The 19675-nt window shown below is 42.1% G+C and overlaps 1 protein-coding gene across 1 annotated transcript in view; it reads left to right on the top strand.

Annotated features, from left to right (window-relative positions):
* ARHGAP35 (Rho GTPase activating protein 35) overlaps positions 1-19675 on the top strand; it is an 89460-nt gene that overhangs the window by 17985 nt on the left and 51800 nt on the right. The window contains exon 2 of the mRNA XM_083753593.1: positions 10581-14475. Coding sequence (XP_083609719.1) covers positions 10639-14475 — 3837 coding nt within the window. The 5' untranslated portion in view covers positions 10581-10638. The remainder of the gene's footprint in view (positions 1-10580; positions 14476-19675) is intronic.

Below are 19675 nucleotides of genomic sequence, written 5' to 3'. Positions count from 1 at the left end.
GTTTTGCTATTGGTTTAAGACAGGGGTGGGCAACCTTCAGCCCAAAGCCCTCACTCCCTTCTGAGCAACCTTCTGAGACCAGAGGCATAAGTGCATGGAGGAACAAATGTTAATTTTACATTTGTACAGTAGGTTTGTTCCTGCCATCCACGCAAGCAAGAGGCACGGTCAGAGTTCAAGGCCACATTCTAGCCAGGCAAAACTACTTGGGCTATGAAGCAGGGCCAGCGAGGATGTGGCCTGGGGAGACGTTTGTGGATTGGAGAGAGATCTGAAGGCCAGTAGAGAGGCCTAGAAAGGGTCTCCCCAACCAAAAAATGCACATAGCAGATAGTAAACTCTTTATTGTCAAAGCTGACACTGAAGAGTAGTTTGTATGGCTCCAAATACCCATGCACACCAGTCTGATGTCTAGGCAGCTATTCCCAGGTCTGCACTTTGTGCCCTGTATCAGGAGGTTTTTAACACTCGATGTTTTTATTATGTTTTAAGATACGTTGTAAGCCACCCAGAGTGGCTGGCAAAACCCAGCTAGATGGGCGGGGTATCAATAATAAAATTATTATTATTATGGAGCAGTTGTACAGGGGGCCACTCCACTTCCACCAGTTATGTACCTCCCCCCTACAGGCTGTGCGCATGCAGCCAGAGACTGTGCCTGCATGTCAGCTTCCTTTGCTCGTCCCTCTTCAATTCCCTACTGGTTCTGGGAGACAGTGGTGCAGGAGGAGGCGGGGGGAACACCTGGCCTTTTGCTTGCCTGACCTTCCTCTTTTTCTGACCAATTCTGTGCTCCACCCTCCAACTGTGAAGCTTCGCCTTGCCCTGACTCTTGCCTCCTGACAAGCATACTTCCCCACAAATCACTGCCCCCCGAGTCAAACTCCAGGCCACCTTGTCCTGGTGCACACTCATCAGTGTCCTGCCAGTCCCTGATACTTGATTTAAAATCTAGTTATTGTACTCACTCATTCTGATTTAATAACCAATGGGGCTATTGCTAACTAACGTGAGGGCTAGCCGGCGAAAGAGGGCGAGCCCCCTCTGAGCCGGCCCTAAATAGGGCAGATCCGGCCGGGATTCCCCTGTTCTCGTGGGGGCTGAAATCAGCCCCCGCTCACGTGGGGGTGGGCGTGAAGCCCGCAACCCCACCTCCTGGGCAGGCCGGAAGTGGCTTTGCTGGGATGCTGAACAAGCTATTTCCCCTTTTAAACCTCAGTTTTTATGCTGAGGTGTGTATTGGCTTTCCAGTCTCAGAACAAGGTGGTGAAGGTGTCCAGCAGATGGACTTATTAGACAAATCCCATTTTAAGATTAAACTTGTGGGGAGATAGGATTCCTGTGTATCAAATACTGGAGATTTTTGGAAATTCTGAGTTGTGTTTTGCGTTTCCCCCTTTAATTTCATGTCTGCTTTCTAAATGATTTTAACAACAGACTTCCTCTTTATAACTAAATAGAGAAGCCCATTGTTCTTAAAAGCTGAAAGTAAGAGAGATGGTAAGACATATAACTAGTACTGTTTGTCGAGAGAAACTCTCCCTACGCTTCATTTAAAAAATATATGTGACTTTCTGGTTACAGATTTGCTTAGATGCTGTGCAACATTTTTTGTAAATCTCAAGAGGCAAAGAAACCCTTTTTCTTTACCTGTGCAGTACCCCCTGTGCCAGTTCAGGCTTAAGGGGTTTTTTTTAGGCACCATTGACTGCTGTCTTTCTTGATTTTCATACCCCTAGTTAGGCATATCAACAGAGATGCCTCCTGCCTTGTAGGGCCCAGAATGTTTTTCCTGGCCAAGAAGCAAAATGAAGCTCTTCTTGCTCTTATACAGGTGGTGTTTTCTGCAATGTTTCAAGTGGAGATAAGAATACAGCATCTTATATATGTTTAATTTAATTATATATATAGAGAGAGAGAGAGCGCGCGTGCGAGCGAGCTAGAATCACTAGGCAAGCTAAAATGAGGGCGCATTTGTACAGCAGGCTGTACATGATGTATTTATAATCTGCGTGTGCATATTAATCTTTCGCCTAACATAGATTTTGTGATAGCTAATAAAAGTTGCTGCTTGAACACTGGATTCTTTGAGTACATTCTCTGTTAGCAGAAGGTTTTGGTATGCAAGTCTATTGAAGTAAACAGAAAAGAGAGAAGCTTTGCCTGTCCAGCTAGGAAGAAAAATGAGTTCTTTTAACAATAATAGTAAAAACAAAACGAAAAGCAAATGAAGCCTTTCTTTTAATTTCTTTCACATAAGTAGCAGACTTAGGTGAGATCTGAATTGTTGAATGACAGGTTTTGCTGCATACACCAGGATTTCTGAAGGTCATCCCTTTACTTCTGCAGTTCCCCATCTTTAACTTGAAAAGTCACCCCCAAAATCAAGGGAACTTTGACGCAGCTCTAGGATTTCAGTACTTGGTAGACACAACTGTCGGCAGCATGCACAAAAATCTTTCCATTTCAGTCTCATTTTATTGAAAGAACTGCAAGAGAATTATGCACATTCCGGAAGTGGAAGGAGGATTGTCCATGTTAATGTCCTCCCTTAGGGATGGCGGTGAGGTATGCTACTAATGTGTCATAATTGAAGTTTTACAATATGCCTACTTATCTGCTTTGCTTCCAGGGGATTGTGCTAATCTTAGATGCGTCGTGTTGAAGGAATGGTGTTTTGGAAAACCACCTCTCATAGTGGGCCTTTACCCATGCAACCGATAGTGGGCTTTATGTGCTGAGGAGAATGCATGCTGCTAAGCAGGACTCGAGTGTATTCATCCCAGCTAGTAGCAGTGCCTGTGTGATTTGCGCACATACTTGGTTCCTCTCCTTGTATCAGTAAATTTCCGAAGGGACCCAGAGGGTGATGCTGGGGTTGGTGTGCATGGCCTGTAAGCTCATGTACACCCTTCATCTAAGAATAGCCCATCTGTTGCCTGAGATTAAATGTTTCAGATCCAGATGGTTAAAAGCTTAAATCAGCCTTTCCAAAGATACAAATGACCCATTTCAGAGATTTTCTACACTTGAGCTACTGTGGTGCAGTGAGAAAATTTACGACTCTGTGAGGAAATCCTTTCCCCATTGTTACACATACAGTACGGGCAGTGGACTGAAGCGGCACCCCTTGCGCTGCTGTGCTTCAGGGTCATTCAGCGTTTGCTTTATTAAAAGTGATTTTCAACAGTGTGTAATTCTGAATACTAAAACCACACTAAGCTGGAAGTTATCATTAAATATAAATAATGCATGTGTTTGCAGCAACAAACACCCCTTAAATTAGGTTAATTTGAGGGTATGTTTTAAAGAGAGTGCTGAGTTGGGCTGTGCTTAATTTTGCATAAGAAACGGTATCCAGCAAACAGGGAAGATAATTTAGTTGCGCTACTTGCGGCAGGGAAGCATTACTATACCAATAAAACATCCTAATGTGGGGTTGTATTTCTTGTACCTAATGCAGGGTTAACCAGGGTTCACTCTAGTATTGTGTGGCTTCTTTGTTAACTAGCTTTCTGTGCTGAGGAGTCCTGCTTTTTCCTCTTTTGCTTTTCTTCCCCCTTTTTGCTTATTACATTGCATTTTCTACAACTGTGATGGGCAGACAAAATCATCAAGATTTGGGTGGATGAGGGCAACAGTCAGTGAGGTCTGTGGGCCAGTTCTTGGAAGTGTTGAAAGTTAAATAGTAGAGATGTAGATCATAAAAATACATTTGTTTGTCTAAAACAGGGGTCAGCAACCTTTTTCAGCAGGGGGCCGGTCCACTGTCCCTCAGACCTTGTTGGGGGCCGGACTATATTTTTTTGGGGGAAATGAACAAATTCCTATGCCCCACAAATAACCCAGAGATGCATTTTTAATAAAAGCACACATTCTCCTCATGTAAGAACACCAGGCAAGCCCCACAAATAACCCAGAGATGCATTTTAAATAAATGGACATGTAAAAACACGCTGATTCTTGGACTGTCCGCGGGCGATTGGGCTGCATCCGGCCCCCGAGCCTTAGTTTGCCTACCCATGGTCTAAAATGTGCCCTTACTGATCAGGCAACCAATTTTATATTGATGCTTCTAAAAACTGCAGGGTACCATCCCAGAAACAACATATTCTCCTTTTCATGAAGGAATGCCTTTTCTAAGATGGTACATGTTGCCACAAACACATCAGCTAAAAAGTGTGCTTTCTCCTTACATTGATTTGAGAAATTGGATCAAATTATCGGTTAAAACTGCATATGATCCACTAAGGCTTGATCTTGAAAGCTGTACACATTAGGGATGCATGTGGCCTATGATACAAGCCTTTCTTTTCTCCACTAAAATGAAGAGAAGGGCTGATAGCTGGCTATGGAACTGTATATACTGGGTTCTGAGTATATGCATGGATTTCACACTCTATTGAATTGGTATTTTTAAATTTAATATTTCTCTCATAACTTTATCTGGAGCTGCTCGCTTTTCTGGTAGGGAAATTATTTACTAGACAATTAATAGAAAATTGAAAAGTGTGTCTGTTTTGCTGATCGAGAGAACAGCAAGAATGGCAACACAGAGAAAAGCATTGAGATTATGGAGCAGGAGGAGTGAGTATGGAGCTGGTTGTATGGCTGTTATATGTTGCAACTCCTATCTTTATCACTTGTAATGTCTTTTGTTCCTAGTTTTAAAACTTTACTTGGTAGGAAATTTGCAGGCACAGTCTTATATGTTTATAGTTTCACTCTTCGAAACATAGCAGTTCAAGTCCAGTTAAAAGAAGAGCCAGTATTGCGATACCTCAATCCACAGGGCTTCATTAAGTACAGTGGTACCTCGCGTTATGTACTTAATTCGTTCCGGAGGTCGTTCTTAACCTGAAACTGTTCTTAACCTGAAGCACCACTTAGCTAATAGGACCTCCCGCTGCTGCCACGCCGCTGGAGCACGATTTCTGTTCTCATCCTGAAGCAAAGTTCTTAACCCGAGGTACTATTTCTGGGTTAGCGGAGTCGGAAGCGTATGTAACCCGAGGTACCACTGTACAACATATTTTAGCAAATGCTCATCACCTATAGGTAAAGGTAAAGGGACCCCTGACCATTAGGTCCAGTCGTGACTGACTCTGGGGTTGTGGCGCTCATCTCGCTTTATTGGCCCAGGGAGCCAGCGTACAGCTTCCTGGTCATGTGGCCAGCATGACTAACCCGCTTCTGGCGAACCAGAGCAGCGCACGGAAACGCCATTTACCTTCCCGCCGGAGCGGTACCTATTTATCTACTTGCACTTTGACGTGTTTTCAAACTGCTAGGTTGGCAGGAGCAGGGACCGAGCAATGGGAGCTCACCCCCGTCGCTGGGATTCGAACCGCCGACCTTCTTATCGGCAAGTCCTAGGCTCTGTGGGTGACTAAAGTTTCAGTGGTGGTGAAGTTCAGTGTGTAACAATGTTTTTTGTTTTAAAAGTTGTACTTAACAAGGATTGTTTACCTGGCCAGTTTCCAAATCGGAGATACTGCTTGTTCATTTGTATCATCAATTTGTTGCTCGTGTCATTTTGCTGTTCTGTTGAATGAAAAGCCTCCCACAGGTTTTCTAGTGCTGAGACAGCCCCCTGCTGCCTTTCTCCTCAGGCACTTGGGCATGCCACTTTGCTGGTTTGTTTTGGTATCCTCCTGCTCTCTTTCCAACACCAGCAGTCTCAATCTTTTCCTACTCTGGCTCTTAATGCTTTCCATTATGGTTTTCTTGCTTTCAACGCATCACAGGAGTTGGAACTTACTAGTATTTGATGCCTAGTATGGAGAAGACTGTTTTTAGTTTATCTTTGGACTTTGCCATGCAATATGAGCTGGATTTGCTGCCATGTGTCTTCTCCATATTTTGCCTGGTGACATATCAGTTTCTGCTTTTATGTGAGCATTTTTCCCTACCTGTAGTGTTTTGCAGGACACATTATTTCTACTACATTCCAATCCATCTGTGTTGGCTATGAGGACCAGCTTCCATAAGTGGCATCTCTGCAGGCAGCCCACTGAACTTGCTCTTTAGCTTGCTTGCCTGCTTTTCACTCTGACCCAGGCACCAGTGGTCGTGAGAATGATTAGCCCTAAAAGCCATTGTCTGCTTGCTCATTGGCTTTCTGTGTAGCAAGCAAACAGGTGGTAGTAATTATGAGAAAGAGAAGCATCAGAAACAGGATTTGAGAATAAGAGTAGGGTTGCAAGATGCTGGGCTTGGTTTCATAGAGTTCGAAAGCACCTTAGTGGTCATCCAGTCCAACCCCTAATCGGTGCAGGATCTGCATACAGAATGCAACTACAGCACCCCTAACTGCGCACCATTCTCTTCTCCAGTCTAAAAACGCCCAGTTTCTAGATCCCTTACCATTCTGATCATCATCCTTGGACACACTTCAGTTCAATGTTCTTCTTAATGTGTCAGTGTTCTTCTTAATGTGTGGCACACAGAACTGAGCAGCAGCAAGGAGGTGCCATTTTACACAGAAGTGCCAGGATTTATCTGTTTGTTTCATTCAAGAATCTCTTCCCATAAAATATCCTAGAGCAACTTGAGAATAAGTATCAACAATAAAACATTTATAAATAGAATTTGAAGTACAATACAGACTGGAATAAAAATGTCCACGTAAAAGGCTTGTTGGTTAAAGAATATTTATATGTGCATATTTACACAGAGGAGAAAGCTGCTGATCAATCCTGTGCCATTATCTTTCTTGGACTGCAGCATGAAAGGGAAATAGATAATCAGTCTTATAGTCAGGGTACTACATTGTACACCAGTAGGATCTGATTCTAAGGCCCCAAACCCCTTATGCTGACACTGTGATAGATGTTGTCCTGTGTGAGGTAATGTGTATAATCAAGAATGTGTATAATCAAGAATGTTGACTGTGAATCTTTTAAGTTCAAATTTGAGGTGCCAAGCCCTGAAATTTGCATGCAAAAAACTATTCTTGGTCTGAGCGCCATTGGCTGTAAAGATGCCTTTAACTGCTAAAACTAATTTACTATGAAAATTCTAGTAGAATTATGTTCTTTCAGGGTTGAGAATCTTGTTGCCCATTACTTTATATGTGAGAAAAGCCCAGCCCAAAACATTCCAACTGCACCAGCTGCACTGAATGGACTTGGACTTAGTAGAAAATCTTTGATTTATAACTGTAAAATGAAGATAAAATATCCACTTGGCTGTAGATTCAGAGCAGCCCTCAGTTTATAGTACGTGTCAACTTCCTCTATCCCACTTTTTTTGTAGTAGTCCAAATACTTAATCTGGTGACTCAGCTTTTTTTTTTTAACTACCTCTTAGAAAAGTTGAATGCACTTAAGATCAAATGTTCTAGGTTTCCTTTTCTAACTCAAGCGTACAATAGCATTTTCAAACGTACAGCAGCCTTTTGTCTTGTGTAATTCATTCCAACTGAAGAACTAGTTAAACTACATTATTCAGCCATCAAAGCAAAGGATAATTTATACTGGTTGCGGATTCAAAGTCCACGTTCTCTAAAAACAGGCATGTTGTAACTATGAAAGCAAGCAATGCCATTTGAATGCCTCCCCCCAAATTTTAAATGATAGTGTCAGTTTTAACATGTCACTAAAGCAGTATGATTGAGACTGCTGATTGTTTCGTAATTTAATTTAATAATTTAAATTTTGTTTCATTTTTTTATAAGAGTATTTTTAGGGTGCCTTGTAGGGATTAAGCCTCCCAAGGTGGATTATGTAACAGTATTTTAAATATTTTTAAATCACTAAGCAAATATTAAAACAGTTCTGGGAAGAAAAGAGCCACTTAAAAGCAAGTAGTTATGATACCACAGTAATATTACTTAAGAATTTACTTGGGTCTTTTCACACTTTTAACTGGTTGTTATCCTATTAGACTGAGCCTGTCAGTTCAGGGAGTTCAGTTCATCCTCCTGATAAATGGAATCATCAGCTGTTAATCTGGTACCATTCTTTACATTAAAAAAAAACACCAAAGAGGTCTTTGGCTTGGTGCGTTTGGTGTTGACAACATTGTGTACATAAACATTAAATATGTTTGAGTAGAGGGAGAGTAAGGAGTGTATGCTTGTAGTAGTAGTCTCATTATTTCTGTCTCTCTAAGGCTGTGTTTTAAGTAAACAGCTTTTCTTTCTGTTCTCCAGGACAGAACTTTCTCACTCTCATTGTTGGTGATGGACTATTTCAATGGAGTTTTGTAGCGAGGTGGCAAAGAGAGTTTATAGTTTGCGGACATGCTGCTAGTACCCACAGACCACATGGTGTGGCAGTTAATAGGTAGTTAGGATGATTTCTCATTCATTGTGATTAGTGCTTGGTTAGTAACCACTGCCAGATAAACTGCAGAAAGTAGAAACACAGTTGTCCATCTGAACCTTTATTGGCATAGCCTTTTGCCTGATGGGTAAGAATTGCTCTCCTTTTGTAAACTAGCTTATCTGCTCAGCTTTTCTTACAAATTTGTTGTTTCAGGAAATCTGGAAGTGGTCTTGCCTCATGTTCCCATACGTGTCCTATGTCTAGAGCAGGCACCCCTAAACTTGGGCCCCCAGCTGTTTTGGGACTACAACTCCCATCATCCCTAGCTAACAGGGCCAGTGGTCAGGGATGATGGGAATTGTAGTCACAGAACAGCTGGAGGGCTGAATTTGGAGATGCCTGGTCTAGAGTATTTGAAATCGCCCCAAACAAGAGATACCTAGATGCACTGATAAATCTGGGCTGAGTAATGCAAGAATTTTTCTCCCTCAAGGAAACATTTGGAGCATTTTGGGAATATTGCCGGCTGGATTTTGCAGTAGGTAGCAATTGCCAAAATTCAAGTGTTGCTAAAACCCCCATATTGTCACAGTGGAAAATATTAAACTGTAAAACTAATCACATTACTGTTCATGACTGGGGACTTCCAACATTTTTAAAAGTAACCAAACCCCAATATTCTAACGCAGGTAATGAGCAGTTGTGGTCCATTGCAAAGAATGTTGGGTTTGGGAGGCTTCAGTACAAATTTCTGTTGTGTTTTAGTGGCCTTGGCCAATAGGTTCCTCATGGATGCAGTGGCCATGTACTTTAGTTATTTTGAAGATGAGCAAGAAAAACTATTAAGGCAACTTACACACTGAAAATACTATTTTTTTTTATATTCCACATGTCTTAAGGCAGCATACAAAGCCTATATATGTATATTTGCTGGGGGTGGGGGAGCCCCTGAAATGTGACAGTGACAGAATATATTGTTCATTAGAATGCTCACTTTGTTCACAGCTACATCGATTTCTGTTTTGTCAATTGCCATGGTGCTTTGGATACTGCCTAGAACAAGTGTTCTGACTGCACCAGTCGAGCTTTGGTACATAGTTCAAATTTTTAAGCTTCTCCTAATAACATGAACAAATTCAAACAACAAAGTGATAGTCCTCTTGCAAGGGCTTACTGACCTTGAGCAATATGAGTAGGCAGACATTGTGCAAATGGAAATCAGAATACTTAAGGGTATGTTCTTTCCCTGCCAAGGATTCTGTGCCTCCAACAGCCTTCCAGCAGGTGAATGTTCAACAGGTCCACATTTGCCCTTTTGATTCCAAAGAAAGCTTCAATTGTCAATTTCTGCCTGTCAAAAAAAAAAAAAAAAAAAATTTAAAAACACAGGACTTTTGCCAAGAGAAGGTGACTTCAATATTATATGGGATAATTGTCCACACAGCTCCTATCTTGTGTCTCCATGGTCCCCCCTTCTGTCCCTCATTCTGCTATCACTTCTTTGTGGCCCCCAATGCATTCCCCTCCCCCTACAGAACTGGCGGAAGCAATGAGAGACAAGCAATGGACTCATAGTACAAGGCTTATCTCAAATGCAGCCCTCCATGATGCTTCCCCAGCGTTAAAACAGGGCTGCATTGTAGAGGCTGTGGGTGGGGTTTTCTTTTTGCTTCGTACCAAGAAAAGAAAATTATTGGAAGGGTCAATAGAGCTACTTCCTAAAAGCTGTATGCAAGTTTTTTCCCCTTCCATCCTTCCTAAAATCGAGAGAACTGCACAAGCAGCTTTTGGGGTATTGCATTGTTGGGTCTTCCAAGTGCTTCCTCTTTCTTCCTGGTGCGAAGCAAGAAGGGCAGCATTCCTGCCTATAGAGACAGTGCCTTGGAAGCTGTCTATAATATAGAATACTTATTAGCATTACTGTACGAGCATTCAGATTTGCATCCCATAATAATGGACCCATTTCCTTTTCAGGAAAGAAAGGGGAAGAGGAGAAAATGCCTGTGGAACTGACTGCCCCCCCTTTTATGCTGCTTTTAAAATGAGAAAGGATATTAGGGCTGTAAAGAGGGTTGTACAAGGGGTGTTCTTGTTTCCTGGTAGTGTGTGTGAGAGAGAATTCCAGGAGCAATTTTCAGAACCCAGCCTCAAAGTCAGTTTCTACTTTAATATTTGTCTTCGTAATACATTTAAAGCGTAACTTCTCTTTTTACCATTTTATCTCATGTTCGTGCTAAAGATCTTCCTTAAAACCATGCTAGTGCTATCCCTTTAATCATCCTAAGACTGTGTTTGTTTTCTTTTCTCTAGGGGGGAACGCTGTCTATCCAGTCCTGAGGATCAGTGACAACTAAGCTGCTGATGGCGCATGCAGCAGGGAAATAGCCACCTTCGCTGTCCTGGAGATGATTCACCTGGATCGCCAACAGCCATCCAGTCATTTTTGATATTGCATGGGAGTGCGGCAGACTCTAATACTCTAGGAAGAAGCCGAGTGTGGCAGGATGTTTGGATGATGATGATGGCAAGGAAGCAAGATGTTCGCATTCCCACCTACAACATCAGTGTGGTGGGGTTGTCTGGGACAGAGAAAGAGAAAGGGCAGTGTGGCATTGGGAAGTCTTGCCTGTGCAATCGGTTTGTACGGCCCAGGGCAGATGACTTCCATTTGGACCACACTTCGGTTCTCAGCACCAGTGACTTTGGAGGAAGGGTGGTTAACAATGACCACTTCCTGTACTGGGGGGAAGTTGTGCGTTCTTTGGAGGACTGTGTGGAATGTAAAATGCATATTGTGGAGCAGACTGAGTTTATTGATGACCAGACTTTTCAGCCCCACCGCAGCACAGCCCTGCAGCCCTACATCAAAAGGGCGGCTGCGACAAAACTCGCATCAGCTGAAAAGCTCATGTACTTTTGCACTGATCAGCTTGGGCTGGAGCAAGACTTTGAACAGAAGCAGATGCCAGATGGGAAGCTGCTGGTGGACGGCTTTCTCCTCTGCATCGACGTCAGCAGGGGTATGAACAGGAACTTTGACGATCAGCTCAAGTTTGTTTCAAACCTGTACAATCAACTCACGAAAACTAAAAAGCCCACTGTGGTGGTTCTGACAAAGTGTGACGAAGGAGTGGAGCGGTACATTAGAGATGCGCACACTTTTGCCTTAAGCAAAAAGAACCTCCAGGTGGTGGAGACGTCTGCCAGATCCAATGTGAACGTTGACTTGGCTTTCAGCACTTTAGTGCAGCTGATCGACAAAAGCAGGGGCAAAACTAAAATTATCCCTTACTTTGAGGCTTTGAAGCAGCAGAGCCAGCAGATTGCTGCTGCTAAAGATAAGTACGAGTGGCTGGTGAGCCGCATAGTCAAAAACCACAATGAGACTTGGTTGAATGTCTCACGGAAGATGCAGTCCTCCCCTGAGTATCAGGATTATGTGTATCTGGAAGGGACGCAGAAAGCCAAGAAGCTCTTCCTGCAGCACATTCATCGCCTCAAACAAGAACATATAGAGCGCAGGAGGAAGATGTACCTTGCCTCGTTGCCCCTTGCTTTTGATGCCCTTGTTCCAGACCTGGATGAAATAAACCACCTGAGCTGCATAAAAATGGAGAAGCTGCTGGAGACAAAACCAGACTTCTTAAAGTGGTTTGTTGTTCTTGAAGAGACCCCCTGGGATGCCACCAGCCATATAGATAACATGGAGAATGAGCGCATTCCATTTGACCTGATGGAGACCCTGCCTGCTCAGCAGCTCTATGAGGCCCACTTAGAGAAGTTGAGGAACGAGAGGAAAAGGGCAGAAATGAGAAGGTCTTTCAAAGAGAATTTGGAGACTTCCCCTTTCATAACACCAGGAAAACCTTGGGAAGAAGCTCGCAGTTTCATCATGAACGAGGATTTTTATATGTGGCTTGAGGAGTCTGTCTACATGGATATTTACAGTAGACATCAAAAGCAAATTATAGAGAGGGCCAAGGAAGAATTTCAGGAGCTGCTTTTAGAGTACTCGGAACTGTTCTATGAACTGGAGCTTGATGCCAAACCAAGCAAGGAGAAAATGGGTGTCATCCAGGATGTCTTGGGTGAAGAGCAGAGATTTAAAGCACTACAAAAGCTGCAAGCTGAACGAGATGCCCTGATCTTGAAACACATTCATTTTGTTTACCACCCAACAAAGGAAACCTGTCCCAGCTGTCCAGCTTGCATAGATGCTAAAATCGAGCACTTGATAAGTTCTAGGTTCATCAGGCCATCTGATCGCAATCAGAAAAACTTGCTTTCAGATTCCAATATAGATAGAATCAATCTAGTCATTCTTGGTAAAGATGGACTTGCACGTGAGCTAGCAAATGAGATTCGAGCTCTTTGCACAAATGATGACAAGTATGTGATAGATGGGAAGATGTATGAGCTCTCCTTGAGACCTATAGAGGGTAATGTCAGACTTCCTGTTAATTCTTTCCAGACACCAACATTTCAGCCGCATGGTTGCCTCTGCCTTTATAACTCTAAGGAATCTCTGTCTTACGTTGTTGAAAGTATTGAAAAGAGCAGAGAGTCAACCCTTGGCCGAAGGGACAACCACTTAGTTCATCTTCCTCTGACTCTGATTCTGGTCAACAAGAGAGGAGATACCAGTGGAGAAACACTACACAGTTTAATACAGCAAGGACAGCAGATTGCCAGTAAGCTACAATGCGTCTTCCTCGACCCTGCTTCTACTGGCATTGGATATGGGCGTAATATTAATGAAAAGCAGATCAGTCAAGTTCTGAAAGGCTTGCTGGACTCAAAGCGAAACTTAAATCTTATGAGCTCAACAGCAAGCATTAAAGATCTGGCCGATATCGACCTTCGGATTGTCATGTGCTTGTTGTGCGGAGATCCTTTTAATGCAGATGATATTATTCTACCTATTCTTCAGTCCCAAACCTGTAGGCCTTCCCAGTGTGGAAGCAGCAATTCTGTCTTACTTGAATATCCCATAGGACCACACAAGAGGCGTATAGAACTCTCCTTGCTTTCATACCATTCCTCTTTTAGCATTAGGAAAAGCTGGTTGGTCCATGGCTACATTTTGTTTTATTCAGCTAAACGTAAAGCATCTTTGGCTATGTTACGTGCCTTTCTTTGTGAAGTGCAGGACATTATCCCTGTTCAGATAGTGGCACTCACTGATGGCTCAATAGATGTTCTAGACAATGATTTAAGCAGAGAACAGTTAACCGAGGGAGAAGAAATTGCCCAGGATATAGATGGAAAGTTTACAACCATACCTTGTAGCCAACCTCAACATAAACTAGAGATTTTTCATCTGTTTTTCAAAGATGTGGTGGAGAGAAAAAACATCATTGAAGCTACCCACATGTACGATAATGCTGCCGAAGCATGCAGCACCACAGAAGAAGTGTTCAATTCACCCCGGGCTGGCTCGCCTCTTTGTAATTCAAACCTTCATGATTCAGAAGAAGATATTGAGCCTCCAACCTACAGCCCTTTCAGAGATGACACATCCATGCCCACTTTGTCCAAAGATCTTTCTAAACTTTCCATGGAGTTGGAGGGGAATGATGGTCTTTCTGTCTTTTCTGCTATGAGCACTTTTGAAAGCAAATTGAACAACAAAGTACCTCCGCCAGTGAAACCAAAGCCCCCTGTCCACTTTGATATTAAGGGGGACCTCTCCTATTTGGATCAAGGGCATAGGGATGCACAGAGGAAGTCCATGTCTTCGACCACGTGGCCACCTACAGATGGCTTTGACCCTTCCGATTATGCGGAGCCCATGGACGCAGTAGTCAAACCAAGGAACGAGGAGGAAAATATCTACTCTGTGCCTCACGACAGCACCCAAGGCAAAATCATCACCATTCGTAACATTAACAAAACCCAGTCCAATGGCAGCGGCAACGGGTCGGACAGTGAAATGGACACAAGCTCCTTAGAACGAGGCCGGAAGGTGTCCATCATTAGTAAACCAGTGTTGTATCGGACAAGATGCACGAGGCTTGGGAGATTTGCCAGTTACAGGACCAGTTTCAGTGTAGGGAGTGATGATGAATTGGGGCCAATTAGGAAGAAAGAAGAAGACCACACTTCCCAAGGATATAAGGGAGATAACGCTGTCATTCCATATGAGACGACTGATGAAGATCCAAGGAAAAGAAACATCTTACGTAGCTTGAGGAGGACAACAAAGGTAACTTAATACTTTCAACGTGTTTTTAATTTTAATTTTCAAGGTTTTTTACTAAGATAATCAGAGTTACGAGTGCAAACATTCAAATTGTATGAAATATGAACAGCTCTCTTACCTATTCAGCAGTCTGTATATGAGAGAAAATTGTAAAGGATGCCATCAAATTCTTTCCAGAGTTTGTTTGGAAACTGAAAACAAATGTGCATTTTCCTTTTCCTTTTGGTTTTTTTTTTTTTTTTTTTGGAAATATTTTCTGATGACCTTTCCTGATCAAGATGATAGATTAGATGCGTCTGCTTTATAAGGGTGGAAAATGTGTTGTAATGAAAGGTTATAAATTGTTTCCCCCTTTACATTCCATTTTTCATTTTCAAGTCCAGCTTCTAAAAGCAAATTGGGAACAAGTAGCAGCTGATTCCTTCTTATGGAGTAGAGAATTTTGAAGAACATTTGTCTGGCATGCAATGTGAAGCTTGTGTTTAAACTTACTATTTGGGAGCTTCATTGTTGTTCTAAAATGGAATGACTTGAAATATCCCATCCAGAATGTGCAGAGAAGCCAGTCAAACAGCAGCCTTTAATCTTGTAAATAGGATATGTGGAAAGCTAGTTTTCATGTAAGATTTATCTCTTCGTTTCAAACTTTTCTTTCACTGAGTTATTTTCTTAATTTGGGTTTTTTCCATTACAACACAAACAGCTACTGAACAGAAGTAGGTTCATTTCTTTTATGCAAAGACTTTTGTCTCTTTAAACAATGTCGTGACTGCTTTGCAAAACAGTGGTGATTTCATACTTGCAGCAGCTGCCCTCTTGCCAGCAGGGTATACTTCTCTTCATTGGCATTAGAGCCCTGTTCCTGGAAGAGAGAAAAAACACAAAGGCAGACTGAACTGGTAAAACCCCTTTTGAGGAAGCTTCAGTAATAGCTTGGAGCTTTCTTTTTCTTGCAGGTTTTTTAATATATATATTTTGCTTCAGAATTCTGTAATGGCATAATACAGTGGGAGCTGGAAGTATTAAAAGTTAAAAGTCTAATTTCCTCTTCCTGAATCCCACGATGGCTTCTGCATCTCCCAGTAGGAAAGCAAGTGTTAATAAGAAAGAATGTGAATGCCGTTAATTCTTCTGTTCTGGTGTAGACTGTGTGTGCATACCACAGCACCTATTTGAACTCCCAGTAAAGAGAGAGTAGACTTGGACGTGCAAAGGAGAGTGGAGGTCAGCCCTCTAAGCATTTTCATGAAGTGTAGAAGCAATATCTAGAAGTGTTAGCTTACCCCTCAGAAAACAACCAAAAACTGTGACTGGAATGCATTCAAAGGCCGAGGGGAAAGGCTTGGGAGGTGCTAACCTACTGCATAGCCAGCAGAGGGAGCACAAGTTAACTGCCAGACATAACTTCCAAAGCTTAAAAGCTGATGCAAGAACAGTAAATTGAAAGCTTTTGTGAATTTCAAGCCTTGTTGGCAGTACAGAGGGACAAATGGGAGGAGAGCTGTACTTTTAGGGAATAAATAATGGAGTGGAGTGGGCTCTTTGTGGCATCTCACTTTTTAAATAGCATATTCATTCAAGTTAGGAGTGTTAATATTTGTGCTCCTAAGGAAGGTATCAACAGGCAACTTTCTCTATGGGTCTTAAAACATGAGGCTGTTCAGCGTTTGCATGCTCTGAAAAGCAGCCTTGTTTAAGCAGCAACACCTACTCACCAGTCTGCTAGGAAAGTCTGGAAGTCAGCACAGACATGCTTTCTCATCACCTGGAGTGGTTTGTAGCTTCAACGACACTAACAACTATGCCGATCTGCAAGTGGTAATCACAAGAAGTTTAATGCTAAGTTTGATAACCAAATAAGGTTGGTACAGACATACAGTACTTTAAAAAAATATTTTTTTTAAAAAATGAATAGCTATTTCTTCTCAATGTGTTGTGAATCGCCCTGAGATGTGTGGATGAATGGCGTTATACAAATTTAATTAATAATAATAATAATAATAATAAAAGCTAGCATGTCAAGCAGTGTTAGAAACTGAGATACGAAAGCTAGGAACTAAATGGCACCTAGGTTTTGGACGCAGCAACAGAATGTCTTGACAAGCTGAAAATGAATGAACTGCAACTAAAATTTATGTTCATTTTTCGCATGGTCTAGTCCTTCCCCTGCCCACCGCCCCAATATTCTTAAGAGGGTCTCTTCTCCAGTCTTCAGAGAGTAGCTGGGAGTGGGGAGGGAGAAAAAAGCCCTCCTTTCCTTCCACTCTGCAGTTTTACTCTGAAATCTTAGGCACAGTACTGCACCCAGAGCTCAGAAACTGCTCGCATTAATGAAATTCCCTGTCACAAAATGCACTTAGAACAATGGGAGTTTTGAGCACTGGTGTTCTGCATTTCCCTCCCTCCAAATTATCTACCTCAGTTGGTACTTAACTTAAAATTCTCCCCCATCTTGCTTTGCTGGGACCCTGGTCCCAAGCATACACAGCAACAGTTGCTTTTTATAACAGAAAAAGATGTTGAAAGATCTATTCACAGAGCTCCCATCTCATATGTAGTTTGACTCTCCATCTTCTGCCTCAGTGTCGCATGTATTTTCACTGTCAGTCTAGAAAGTGACTTAAATTTAGCAGACATCTTCTGAGTACGTTTTTGTCTTCGAAGAGCAATCTGCAGAGCTTAGGCTCCAAATTCTGCAGATTATTTTCTTAACATCTCATCAGATAGTACAGCTTGCTCCAGGGCAGATTATATTACTTGTACTTCTTAAAGTGTGTTGGAACAGCAGCTTTCTTTCCTGAAATCTTAGATTGTCCTAATGGAGCAAAATGTCTGTCAGGAGTGCAGAACCTTTTCTGGCTAATGGGCCAGATCCTTAGCTCCCTACCCTTAAAGGGGAAAATTTTACAGATGAGCAGGGCTGCTTACCTGTCAATCACCTGATGTTATTATAGTGATGTTGGGTGATGTTGCACTTGGAAGTCCCAAGTGTTGGGACTTCAAAGTGCAGCTCAGGACTGCTTGAGAGCTCTTTTGCAAACAGTCCCGGTTTGCAAACCAGAGGTTTAAAGAGCAGTGCAGGTCTGTTTGCAAAACTGTTTCTGAACAACTTTTTGCTACGTTTCCCTGTTTCCAGCAGGGGAACAAACACATGCCGCCAAACAGCAGGATTGAACTCTTTGCTCACTAGTTGCTGAGCAGAGGGTTCAGTCTTAATGGCAGCAAGGATCTGGTTTGACCAATATGTTCCCAGCAAGGATTGAATACTACCCTCCTGCCCATCAGATAATGGCACTCAGTGACATTAGCTGATGAACAAGTGGGGATTGTTTAAGGAAAATTGCCTTGTAGGCCAACTTGGACCCCTTATGATCATGAGTCATTTGTGGGCTGGAGGTTCCTCATCACTGAAGTAAGTACATGTTCACAAACTCTTGGAAGGGATATGTTGGTAGAGATGATGGCAAAGTTTCAAATTGTAAGCTTGGTCTGTTCTCTGGCTTAATTTATTCCTTTGTACATTTATCAGTGATGCATTGCATCCTTAACAGCTCAGCTGTGTTCTGTTGATATCTTTACACTTTCCTCTTTTATGTATGCGCATTTCCCTCCCCAAAAAACATTGTCTATATTTGCACTAGGCAGTCTTACCATAACACTGCCCCTGCTACATGGGTAGATTCTTAAATGCTCTATTGCCTCCATCAGGTCCCTGTATCACAGATTTCTTCTTTTTTCAATCACATTGATTTTTTTAAAAGTTTTTTTTTAGTAATAAATCTCTTCCCCTTTCTATCTGCATTCTTAGGCTGCAGGTTTAGTAGATGACTCAGCATATGGTCTTAAGCCAGTTGTGTACAGAGACAGTAACTTAATTTTATCTAGATTTCTCTGTTAATGGCAACAAAATGATACTGCATTTTTACAGTGAACTATAAACTGCTTAGTCTAATAGGTCAATCGGACTCTGCTGTTGATCACAGCAAGAATTGTTACCAAATTTCACCGTTCCAAAATTAAGTAATTGGCTATGGCCCAGATCATTATTGAAGCAGGTTTGTAGCACACACCTTCCCATTGGCACTAATTGATCGTCATGTTGGCAGTCTCATTAAGTTGACCATGAAAGCGTTATTTGGATGCTTAGCTCACTTAATCTATGTCAAGATAGTGAAAACCCAGAACTTCGACGTTCAGTTTCATCCAAAAAATATTTTAGCTAAGAACATTTATAACATAGAACAGGCGTTTATTTCCTTTTCTGTACTCTAACCCTGCTGAAGATAGTTCCTCCTACTAGAATGTGTAAAACTAAGAATATAGTCCTTTTGAATAGAATGTCTCCTGGAATCATTCTGCATTTTTTAGAATCATGTCATTGTAATATGCTGATTGCACAGTGTAGAATGGTAGTTAAACTGGGTTTACAGCTCCCAGTTGTCTTTGACATGCAAGTCACATCTATGTATTGGTTATGAGCTTCACTGTGTGAATTGCTCTTCAGAGTACTTCTTGAAATTGTTACAAAGTGATCTAGTGTTCTCACTGCCCATGTTAATACATAATAAATCAGACCTTCTGCCTTAACCATAGTTTACTGTGAACCACTACTGTGCAGTCAAATCCATACTTCTTTCCCAAGCTGCTCCTTGAAGAATTAAGACAAAGAAGGGTATGTGAAATGGTCAACCTCAGTGGTTCCCAATTAGCTAAGTACTGCAGATCCCTTGCTTTTTCAAAACCCAAGCCATGGACCCCCTACTTTTGAAAAGTTTGATATATCTGTGGTAATTTTTATTGTGTGAATGGTGCCACAGACCCCCCTGGGTGGGTTACCACCAATTGGGAACCACTGGTCTACCCAATTAAACATTTGGTAGATACTTGATTGTACGATGACTATGTTGTGTATTCTTTCTGCACTGTTTTCCACACCCTTTTTCTTCTTGGCTATGAGCCAGGAAGCAGGAGTCCCAAGGCAGGTTCCAAATGAGTCTCTAACATATTGATAAATAATAAACAGCATTCTCTGCAGTCCTTCTGCCGCAATCCTTTTAATGCTGGGTTAAGGTTCAGGCACCTGCTGCATTATAGAAGTTATAAGCATGCAAGAGGAACTGGGAGGCCTGTCTGCCATTTAAAGCCAATACAGTGAGTATGAAGAATAGTTCCATTGTGTTGGATGGTCATAGATCTTCAAGTA

The sequence above is a fragment of the Podarcis gaigeae genome (assembly GCF_964106915.1).
Source record: "Podarcis gaigeae genome assembly, chromosome: 8".
Taxonomy (NCBI): Eukaryota; Metazoa; Chordata; class Lepidosauria; order Squamata; family Lacertidae; genus Podarcis; species Podarcis gaigeae.
Note: the sequence above shows the minus strand (reverse complement) of the source record. Positions and strands in the feature narration are given on the sequence as shown.